Below are 12,874 nucleotides of genomic sequence, written 5' to 3'. Positions count from 1 at the left end.
TGCGTTTTATACCAAAAATATATAAAAGATGTGCAAAATAATGCAAAGAATGCATCAAGATCACCTGTAATCATATTGCTTAAAGTTGCTAAATCAAATTTACCGTATAAATTACAATGTTTCTTGGTCAGCCTAACACCGGTTAATTCAATGATTTGATGAAACCGGTTGCTTGCGAAATCTTCGAGAATCTGCTAATTTTTAATATGAATTGCTATGCAGTTTATAAATTAATTAGGTAACTGAGACAACCAGTATAATTTATAACTATGGTGCGTTTGTGTGCATCGATGAGAGCTATACAAAAGTAAAGGTGAACATTTTTTAAACATATCAAGTAGGTAGCCGAGTGGTAAAGTTGGTACCTCCCACGCAAGTGGTTGCACATTCGAACCCGAGGTAGCACACCACAGGATATAAACCAGGCACTTCGTATTCTTTGTAAATATATTTTTTTTCAAGACACTGGCATCATTCTCTAAATTATATTTTATTTTTAAATGCGTTATTATCTCCATAGCCTCGGTGGTAATACTGACTCTCAATTCTTTGCCATAATGACTTAGGAAATTAGTTAGGTTAAACGAAGAGGAGGCCTTCTGGTCTTGACTAATCGATCAAAGGTTGCTGCGAAAAGCAATTTTAAACCTACATAAATTTTGCAGGTGACCTCTGACTTGCCTTATGGGCGAATTTATTTAACCTGACCAATTGATAATTACACTTTATTGGTTCTTCAGTTTACAATGATACATAATAACATACCTTCGAGCATCATATCGATTATCTTCCATATGATGAGTTGTGAAGCTTTTATTAAAAATTACCGAACTACCTCCGTTGCCTTTCAAAGCAATTTCATTGGGATGATGGGTGTATTTTGCAGTTGCGTGCTAAACATCGACTATATTATTACGTTCATCGTATCTTCGACTTACACAACAGGCGAAACAGATACGCTTTTTCCTACAAAACGTTTTCGTAAAACAAACTGCATTCTACCTCATTACTCAGATAGTATATTACATAACTTTTCACCCAATTGTTCGTCATTGTACCGACCAGTTTCTTTATATGGATGTATGAGTCCTATATGGTGTGATGGGGCCCTTATTACATTAGGAATTTCCGATGACCAAATAAATAACGATCTCAAAAAAGCGCATTGGGCAATCAGAAATGGCATCAGAATGCAAAAAATTGGTTTGAAAATAAAAACAAGCATAACATTTTTTGATGAAGAAATTAAAAAGATAATGATTTAAACTTGTCATTTTTAATTGTTCATGAAAGGACCTAATCAATCAAAACTTCAAATTTCTTCTGATTAACTCATTCATTATTAGACTAAATTATCTGTAATAATTTAGAATTATTTCTTAAACTTTTAATTAAGACAGTTCATCCTTTAATCATCCAATTTTTATGTAAATCTATTAACCTCGGAGGCTTATTAATATTTTTTTTAAAACGTTTATTTCGTGACCCAATTCCTTTTGGCATAATTGCCTATGGTTGATACACATCTGTCACGTAACGGATTACACTGATTGGATTTCGAATTTAGAATCCATTTGATTGGATTTGGGTCATTTGTCGTCATTTACGTAAAATGGCGATCGTGATTTTGAAAATTATTAATTAAGTTATTAATAAAATTTTGATCGATTTTCGTTTTTCAATTTAGGCGCGTAAATTGATTTCGTATGACATTGACCTTTGTAGGTTATGTTTATTGTTTTTGACATGTGTTGTTTTGTTGACAGAATGTTCGAGCTGTAACGACGATGAACTCGGAGTGACGCGGTGGACAATGCCTCTACTGAAATCCGGAGAGAAGAAATACTATCTGGGCATATTTTTCAAGGTAAGAAATCTAGACTATTAATAATATGCACACTTAGCTTTCAGCTGTAAATAATATTGTACTTCCTGTTTAAAATTAAATTGCGATTGACATTAAATACTACTAATCTATACTAATATTATAAAGCTGAAGAGTTTGTTTGTTTGATTGTTTGTTTGTTTGAACGCGCTAATCTCAGGAACTACTGGTACGATTTGAAAAATTATTTCACTGTTAGATAGCCCAATTATCGAGGAAGGCTATAGGCTATATATCATCACGCTACGACCAATAGGAGCAGAATACCAGTAAAAAATGTTAAAAGTATGGGAAAAGTTTCATCCATTATCTTATGTGACGCAAGCGAAGTTGTGCGGGTCAGCTAGTTATAGATAAAGTAGAACACTTTTTAAGAGTGCGTCACATGCATATGCATGCTGCCTATTCCTACACATTAATATCAAGTACGACAAGAATAATTCTAAATCGAAATTAATTAATAAATGCAGGAACACACGTTTGAATAATACAATTACTTTTGACAGTAAGGAACTGCAGAAAGTAACGACCTCAGCCTAAAGCCTTCACGACTGGTATGCATTATCAGTAGAATTCGCGTAGGCCAACGAGACAGACCGCATTGTTTAGATACCGCTCGTACAAAAACTCAGCACGAAAGAAATAGTTACCTAATACTCCAAAGATATTTTACAAAAAATGCAGAATTCAGTTCACTTCAAATTAGAATTCCGTAGCTGTTTAAAAAAAACCTTTTGCCGTCATTCGTTCGGAATTTCGCGCACCAGTTTGCCATGATTGCAATTACTTTGACATAGTTTTATCGGTATGTAGCAGGTTCAATAACAATAGGCTGGAAATAAAAAATAAATATGTTAACCTTCACGTTTGTAACATTTCCGTGAAATTGTAAACAATGCTGACATTTTGTAAAGGAAATGATAAGTTACGATCGTACAGCGGCAATGGACGTTTGTAGACAACAAACAAGAACTGGTCCGACTTTCTCATTGTACTGTACTATTATATGAAACAAGTACCCTTTAGACCTTAATGAATGTTTTAAAAATCAGTAAAGCTTAATGTCAGAAGACTTTATGGGCAACACGCTAGTGTTCTTTACTCACATTACAACGACGCCATAAATTGACAGATAACAGTGGAAAATATACTGCCGCGATTATTTTCCAATTGTATACTAATAAGGAATATAAGTGGCTTGATCCAACAGAATTATTTTTTATTTTTAATCATATACGTAAATGGTATCATATTAATAATTTATTCAGACTTATAGGCCGGAAATCATTTTATACGTTTTATAACACGATATTGTATAACAATTTTTTGTATTTCTAAACATACTTAGACATTCAAAATAAGGCACTAAGAAACAAAAATTAAAAAAAAATATGTACGGAACCACCTTATTAAAGACCCGAGTGTCGGATTTTTATCATTTTGTAATCGATGGCTGGTCTATACAGTTCATTCTAGTCAAACTCGCTCAGGCACGGTATTTCATTGTTATCTATACTAATATTATAAAGCTGAAGAGTTTGTTTGTTTGTTTGTTTGTTTGTTTGTTTGTTTGTTTGAACGCGCTAATCTCAGGAACTACTTTCAGTACTGAAAAATTATTTCAATACTAGACAGCCTATTTATTGAGGAGGGTTATAGACTATATATCATCACGCTACGACCAATAGGAGCAGAGTAGCAACGAGAAATGTTACCAAAACGGGGGAAATTATGACACATTCTCTCTTATGGGACGCAAGCGAAGTTGCGCGGGTCAGCTAGTGTACAATATTCTATGAACTCTATGAAGTAAACATTATGTCATGTACTATTATTTACAACCACAGCTACAAGACTTGTGTTCTTACAACAACTACAATAAAACAAAACAGACACAATTTGTATCCGTTTGTTTACTTGCCTTTAGATATTTATCAAAACTACTGAACCGTTTGTGGTCAAATCTATTGTCCGATTTGGAAAACTCGATTACAAAAGATACTTATACTGTTTATTGGTTAACTCTACAATGATTCTGTACAAGTACTTCATGTAAAACGAATTACTCACGACATAAAACAGTAATGGAGAGTTCGAAATGATCAAACTATAAATTTCTAGGTCAATACCATGACTGGATTAAAAACTATGTAAAATCTGACAATCGAGGTAAATATTCTCACGACTAATCGGTTACCTTCACGGCCAAATCGAAGAGTCGTAACAGTACAGCTGTGCGTACGCATCACGTGACGTAACACCTCGTGGCCGAATGATCGATCGACCGGGAGCTTTCTCTTTCTCTCGACTTGTCGCGGCTACAAGTATTATGGTTTATTAATAAACGTCTGGTTACGTACTTTGACCAACTTTTAAGTAAAACTTGTGATTTTTCCTACTGTTAAGTAAAAAAATAAATAATCTAGAAGCAAAACAGGGTGTGACACAACATTAGATACACTGTAGTTTCAAATTCATCTGTAGAAAAATTTGTGATTTTTGTAGACATTGAAAGTAAAATTAGTCGGCTAAAATGTCTTCAGTTAGCTCCAAAAGTAGTAATTTTCGAGAAAGGAGAGGTTTATGTTAATAAAAGATAGCGTACAAGCAAATAAACAAACATTTTCTTCAATTAAACACTGTATTATGACTAGATATTAGATACTTAGATCTGTACTGAACGGTCGACTGCGTTCATTAGTCACGGTTACAGAATACAGGCAGATCTAAACTGAGCTAGATTTCTAGCACTTTATATATGAACGACTATCTTTGAGTTTCGTTGTGCAGACAGGTTGCATTGACCTTCAATTGAAATCTAATTTAAATATCTTGACTTTGCTGACTAAATATAGAAAAAAATAGATTATAAAACTGGAAAAATCAATGCCATCAAAAACATACTGTAAAAACCTCAAGTCTCGCCGTAAAAAGTTGTGAGATCTATATAATACCAAGTCGATTAATCTATTTAGTCTCTACTTAAAGGACCTTCTGTCTTAAGTTATTACGTATGTTATTATCAAACCAATTTTTAAAAAAATACCTTTAAAACAAATAGACCGACCTGGCCATCGCATAATTTAATTATTAGTATGTATCACACTACACAGCACGACGAGAAGTTAATGCTCCTGAAATGTTAATGGCGAATTTGTGTTTTCTTGCGATGACCAAGTCGATCTATTTGTTTTAAAGGTATTTTTTTAAAAATTGGTTTGATAATAACATACGTAATAACTTAAGACAGAAGGTCCTTTAAGTAGAGACTAAATAGATTAATCGACTTGGTATTATATAGATCTCACAACTTTTTACGGCGAGACTTGAGGTTTTTACAGTATGTTTTTGATGGCATCTCACTTCTTTTTGTAGAGCGAACATAAGTCCGATTTGTATGGAAAGACTTTTCTTTTCATAATTCTACATATTTTCCTATGGGAATGTTGTTCAGTCTCATGGGCTAAACACCCTTATCCACCCTATAAGTTATGTCTCATATAGTAGGTACCTATTTACACCTATTTATTTTATTTTCTACTGTAATAATAATTCATTAACTGCAAATGTAACCTTGTAATCTTATACATTTATATGGGATTACAAAGTTATTGTTGCAGTTGGTGTATTTAGTAAACTGGACCGAAATTAGAAAATATTGAATTTTTCCCATGATTAAGACACTAAACCCTATTTGTATTCTAAATTTTAAGCTTCTAAGTCTGCTAGAAGTACCTTAGACTTTTGATGATCGGTGAGTCAGTGAGTCAGTGAATCAGTGAGTGACAAAATTCAAAATTTTAACAAGTTGTCATTCTTAAACTACTGGTTCAAATTGACTGAAATTTTAAATATACCGTGTTTATACAATGACTAATTAGTTGCTGAAAATCCAGGCTTCTTGTTTTATCCACAACGAAATTATAGGGGTGTCAAAAATAGCCCGAATTGCTTCGAGAAAAGGATGTTACGGCCGTGCCGCTTTTTTTTTGCTCGACTTGCGGGGGCACTTCCGTGCCCCCAGATAAAATTAATTCTAATATTCTAGGTGTAGACACTCTATGTCTCGTACAAGATAAGTTATAAAATCACTTTATGTAAAACTTCGACTACATTTTCAAAATATTTTAAAATATATGACACAAAAATCTAAATCGTGTGAACACGCCTAAAAGTTTTATGTAACAAAGCAAATCGCAAATTAAATTCGCATTTTCCTTGAATCAAATCAAATTATACACAAGCCAACATCTATCGGATCACGTCTCCACATCTCTATGATATAACTGACCAGTTATTGAATCACAACAGGTTTATTCACTTCCATTTGCAGAAGCAGAACTAATACACAGATTTCTACTAAACTTGGTCTATTTTGTGTTACGTTGTAATTACAACTCGTGCGCAGGTTTGTCGATTACACCCTTTCCCCTACGTCTAAGATTGTCCATTGATCAAGTTATTCGCAATTTCAGAAAGCCGTCAGTGACAGTAAAACGGTTACAAAAATCTTTACATTTTCTTTTTGGCGTATATCAAATGATATCAAATTGCTGGCCAGCCATCAAACAATACGACAAAACTGAAATGTGCAATCTTAATCATCGAAAAGATGATTAAAGTGGGGGCAAATTTACTAGAAATACAAGCCATAGAGTCAACGTGCTACAAATAAAATCCGTAATAATAGATTTTTGAGTAGAGGAGTCTTCGTACGATAGAGTAAAACAATAGTTGAAACAAATTATGTACACAAACTATCACATTTCAAACATTGTACACAATTATAACACGAGAAACTAACATGAAGCATGTCCTTTCATAAACAAGTTTATTTCGGCTGTTAATTTCCCAACGTGAATCGTTCTCGGTTCTCGCAGTGAGGGAAAGTTCGCAAGTTAGCCGTAGTCTGTCACTATTTAGTACATTTGTACGTAATTTACACCTGACATAAGACTTGTTCGAGCCGCCAGTTTAATTCTGCACAGCGTTTTCAGTGTTAAGGTACGGATAAGTTGTTGTTTAGTATGCAAACTGGTTTTGAGTAAGGAAATGTAGGCATAGTTTTAAATCGATTGTTTTGAATACGTTTTTTAATAATATTTTATTTCTACTACACTTTCTATTTTTTAAAGGGTTAAATTCTAAATTTTAGAACGGAAACGTGTACATATGTTTTCGCTCCATGTAAAACACTGGTATTCAGCTGCATCCGATGAGACTTGAAGCCGACTCCAACATAGCTTGGAAGAGAGGCTAAGCTGATTTATTGTGGCCTAATTGAACAGATAATTCTACAATAAACCACTGCCAAAAGCCGAATTAAATGTCCAACCCCGTGCCCTCGATTTTCAATATTTAGTATGCAACTATGACCTACTCTATCAGCATAAATGCATAAAAATCGCGATGACTCTCAATATTACGTAGCTACTAGTGCGTCTGTTATATATCTTTTGTATATGAGTGGTATTAAAAAGAGGGTCGCATAAATACGAACAGTAATAAAACTCGGATTATAACTGCACGGACAAATATTTTGTTACTAGCTTTCACCCCCACCCTTGTTAAAATTGACTTGTCCTGGCTGACTGGGGATTTTTTCAGTGTTGCACCCTCTATGCTAACATAACCCGGGATATATTGGGAAACCTTGTTTGTTTGCCAACCGTAAACACGGACAGGAGATCTCTGATTAAAATATCTGGTCACCTAAATTGCTGAATACAGTCTCCATCAGGGTATTTTCGATACGTTGAATAATATTTCAACCGGTTACCTGAAACATAATTCTATAGATAGGTATATTCTATAGACCTTCGTATTGTTAAACTTAGGTATAATTTAAGAACAAATCAGAGTCCAAGGATAGATATTTTTATGCTGTAGTGCGTCATGAAGATGACAAAAGGCTCAAAAAAACAAGTAAAAGCATAATATAACTGCAAAGCTTTCATGAGAACACAGGCATAATTTGTTCTCATTCACATCTTAACAAGGGGAGCGGTACTTCATGAACGGTCACCCACTTGTTCTAACATCTTACTACGATTACACCGCGCCGGGTGGAATCTTCCAGTAACCGTTATGATTATGGCTATGTTCCCCCATAATGGCCCGTTACAGAGGTCTATGGGATCGGCCATGGCGAGCCCTGGATTATTAAGGCCTGCTTTAATTGTCCAACATAATTATAAGGATAGAAAGTACTCTATATCGCTCGAACAGGTGGCCAGTTATTGTTGGCCATTGATTGTAGGTCGGTTTCGTAACGTGGTGTTAATTAATATCTGTATATGCTTTATAGTGCGTAGAATATAATGAATGCGAAAGTTTTGGATATTTGTTGCCTAATCATGCCATAACGGCGTTCAAAGATTATGGTCCTAGACGAGGAAGATCATATCCTGTTTTGATTTTAAATGGAGGTTAAAAAACAAGTTAACATTTATAAACACTATGGACTATTAAATTAAATTGCCTACATTATCAGGTCAGCTAGGTTTTTTCTACTAAATGATATTTGCTAAAGTTCACAGCATTTTTTCTATTTTCTATGACTCAAGTATAAAAAAGGCGGAACACGTTTTTGAAGATGAAGTTATGCCGAAACGAGATTTATTTATTACATAATTACTCACTCGAAATCGTTGTTATTAATTAGTCAGTATCATAATAGATTTCATAATACAATTAAACGGTAATAACAACTTATAATAAATCACATTTTATCTGACATTAATTAAGACCTCTTACATAACAACCAGATATAACACAGCTTTATTAAATTAAATAATAGCATAATCAAATATAATTGCAAAAAACATATCACTTTATTTTTAACACGTTAAACAGTCTAAATTTAGTCGTACGATCATTACAAAGCGCTTTATCAGTGACCGATTAGACCCAAAAGGCACGTACCCATATGATTAAAACAACAAACAGCAAACATCAGATTATCCCGAGCCTCCGAGGACATTTCAAAAAGGTTGGGGTGAACCAAAAATCGCGTTAAGAGCTCATGAATTTTCAGGCAACTTGTCAGTTTCCAGAGTATTAGCTTGGAGCCAATGGAGCGAGAATAATGCGGTCCACTGCAAAATGTACTGGAAACTCGGAGCTGACCGCAGCCCTCTACACTGCACGCTCAATAGACAGTCTACACGATTTACTGAAGTGATAGGCTGAATTAGCATATTACCTTTGCACAAATAGATTTACGAATATGTAGTCTTCTGTAGTTCGATTCTCTACTACTATCGACTACCGGCAACCGGCTAGCTATCGAGAAATTTTACACGAAAATCTGTTTAGCGCCTCTATAGGGCTCCGTAAGGACTATTTTGGCAGTACATTTTAAATGTCAAACTCGCGATCGATCGATCGCGAACTTGTTACCTTTGCCTAGTGATTATAAAATACAATTATTTTCTCACGCAAATAATAAACTGTGATCCAAGTATAATAGGAAATAACTGTTTTATGTGGAACTAACTTATTGGGTACAATTATGTTATTAAAGCATTAAATATGATTATCTATGCTAGTAATTTAGTGCCAAACTCGTGCATTAAATATTACACGAACATAAAGGCCTTCCCGCTATCGTCATCTATGACCATTCTATGGGTATGTCATAGTAACACACCTGCGTTATATCAGAGAGAATGCATATAATGTTTTAAAAGGTAACTAATGCAGTATGTTAAAAATGTATAATAATATCCAGGTGGTTATTGCGTGCGGAAATAACTCAACATTGTGACGAATTCAACAAACACTACGCATTATGAAATAACAAAGTTTCGTCATTGTTGCATCACGAAAACCGCGAAACAAATTGAACACATTTGCCCAAATTAACTCACTTCTGTAGCTCAGTTTTTGCAGATTAATATGACGCATGCTAATTACAAAATTCGTGTTGCATCTCGAAATTATAGCCGCATAACCAAAAACTTATTATTACCAAAAATCTCATTACATAAGTAGCATCAGTTACTGGATAACGTACATACAATTTATTTCTCGTCTCATTATGACAGGTTTAATAAAGACTTAACACCTCAAAAGTCCTTACAAGTTGCGTGCAAAAATAGCATCGTGAATTCGGTTATAGCATCTAAATTGCAAATTATCTTTGTTGCATAAGACAAGTGAGAAAATGAAAGAATTCCAGCGAGACAAGATAACCTCGCGTCACACCGCATTTCTTATTAGTCGATTGCAGAAGCTCGCCATTACGGTGTAATTTGCGCCAAGATCCACAGGGTTGCCAACATCCGGTTTAGTACTGGCATTTAAATATTTAGAAGAAACAATTTACGTTATTACTGTTTATGGTTGGAAACGGTAATAACTTCGTGCACTAACGATAACTTAAGCTTTTCTCGGACAGTTACTATGTTGTAAATGAGGCATACAGCTGAATATGACTAAAGCGTAAACGATTTGACATGAATGTGTTTGTGCTATCTGCATTACGGCTATGAAACATGAGGGTTAGGCTCTTCATCAGCACATTGGCTCTTCTAGCTGATATGCTGATTAATCCATAGAAGAGTAAGTAAATAAGTAGCTCCGATCCTTTTCATTGCCATCCTTATCCTAATACAGCAGGCACAGCGTAGTATTCCAACTTTCTCCACACAGACAAACGTCAACAAATTAAACATCGATCATTTCGTAAATAATTTCGGAATTTATTTGCAATCGGAGATAGTTTCCAGCAAACATTCGCCTTGACTCGTTAATAAAAGAATTATGAAATTGATTACTCATACATTTTTAGGTTATTTTTATATTTGACATTAGAAGAAATGGGATGACAGGATGAAATAGGAGAAGACTAGAAACGCGATTCACTACTATCAGTAGTACCGAGTATTGAGACTTTGACATTTAAAATGTACTGCAAAAATAGTTCCTACGACGCCCGCTAGAGGCGCTGATAAGATTTTCATATAAAATATCTCGATAGCTAGCCGGTTGTTGATAGTGGTAGAGAATCACGCTGCAGTATTAAGATTACATGATTGATATCGCGTCAATGAGCAAGCGATAATCAAACCAGTTTAGCTTCGATGGCGTGCCAGCTCACAGCTGAACGGTTCAGCTCGTCTTCCTGGCGATACGATCCATTGGTCACTTACGTACACTTACAGCATTGTAATTACATACATTATTTATTATCTTATGGTCGTGTAATGTTTGGGAGAAATTTAACGTGAAAATATGTGAGTGCACTTGGCCGTAGTGAGCTTACTTCTACTTGGTTGACTGTAAGAGGATATTGGCTGGCTAGAAATGTTTTATGACGTCCACAAGGACTGTGTGAATTTGCACTGCATTTATGGTAGAACATTGAAACAAAAAGACCCATTAAAGATCAAAGAAATAGATTTCACACCTTTAACACAAAATATAACCAAAAAAATAAAGAATATAGAAATAGGAAGGAAGATCATGCATCTACTTTGGCTTGCTTTACGTTTTGGCCCAGATTACATTAGTAGACGCGAGCATCCTGTGATAAGATAATAGTCATAAAAACATAGAAGTTTTAAAAGTTATGATGGTAAAGATTATATCCTAGCTAAAGCAAGTTCCTAAAAAATATTCCATCAATCAGGTGGACTTATACATAGCAACATGTGCCGTAATTCTGCATTCAGTGTAAACTAGTCAAATGATCCTGCGCTATGCACTTGCGCTACAGCTGTTCAGTGTTCGTCTCAAATGCATTTAAATATGTAAATGTACGTACAACCGGACAGCCAGCTTTGTCATTGCCATCTTTGGCTAAACGTTGTAATTTTATTTGTGAACTTTTAGCATTTCATCACGATTAAAACATGGTTATAAAATATAACTACTATGTTGCTGAAATGTCGGCTTAAAGTTCTATATTGACAACATGTATTTGCTTAAGTACCTAAATAGCCGCCGTAGCTAGTTGTATGCACCGGTCGATAAGCGATATGTGGGTTAAGCAACCTTGGCGCGGTCAATCCATAGATGGGTGGCCGCATAGTGGCATTAGAGCTGAGCATGTTCGTGCTTCGGAGCACACGTTATTCAGTCACACATCAGGAATTCAGTGACTTAAGATAACAGTCGTCAAGCCATGTCAAAGGCCTTACGGGTGGCTCGAAACTGTGACACTAGGTTGACCACTAATCAAACTATGAATAAAATATTTCCTCACGATTAAATCATGGTAATAAAATATAACTACTATGTTGCTAAAATGTCGGCTTTTAATTCTATGTTGACAACACATATCAGCTTATGTACCAAAATATGTTAGAATTGAAACTTAGAATTTATCATTTATCAACAACATAGTTGATGGCAATTAATTGAATTTAATGATTGAATATTATCTGATGTTTGTTAACTCTACGAATTTGCATATTTTATAGCGAAATATTGTAAAACTTGTTAAGGTAATTTATTTATCAACATTTTACGGATATCATCAAACAGAAGCGCGCAACTAGCAGTTATAGATAGATAATTATATATCCATACTATATATACTGTTATACTATATCTATACTTATAATAAATCTGTAGAGAGGTCAATTCTGTACATTGAATTTATTTAAAAAAAAACCAATGGGGGATGTTTAGTAACGGATACTGATACCGAATCTGCAATTTATAATTTTCTTTTCTGTCTATCTGTCTGTCTGTCTGTCCTCCGTCTGTATGTTACGCTATCACGTAAAAACTACCGGATAGAATGCACTGAAATTTGGTATATGCATAGAACATGTAGTGGAGCAAGTACTGGGATACTTTTTATCGCATAAAATTTCATAGATTTTTAGAAAATTGAAAAAAATACGTAGAATTCGTTTGAACCTGCGTTTCCCTAAAGAGACCATAGATGGCGTTGCAAGCCATTTCACAACATTCGCATATAGTTAACGCGGTGCCTGCCGTATCGATACCTGCTGTTCGCACCAACCAATACAAACC

General features: G+C 34.6%; 1 protein-coding gene across 2 annotated transcripts in view; it reads left to right on the top strand.

The window, feature by feature from the left end:
* Window positions 1-12,874, top strand: part of tfc (Brevican core protein triforce) — a 91,024-nt gene that overhangs the window by 69,964 nt on the left and 8,186 nt on the right. For both annotated transcript variants that reach the window (XM_076122380.1, XM_076122381.1), the window contains one exon: window positions 1,767-1,867. In XM_076122380.1, coding sequence (XP_075978495.1) covers window positions 1,767-1,867 — 101 coding nt within the window. The remainder of the gene's footprint in view (window positions 1-1,766; window positions 1,868-12,874) is intronic.

This window comes from Anticarsia gemmatalis, chromosome 14 (assembly GCF_050436995.1).
Source record: "Anticarsia gemmatalis isolate Benzon Research Colony breed Stoneville strain chromosome 14, ilAntGemm2 primary, whole genome shotgun sequence".
NCBI classification, from domain to species: Eukaryota; Metazoa; Arthropoda; class Insecta; order Lepidoptera; family Erebidae; genus Anticarsia; species Anticarsia gemmatalis.
The sequence above is the reverse complement of the archived record's forward strand: the minus strand, read 5'-3'. Positions and strand labels throughout refer to the sequence as shown.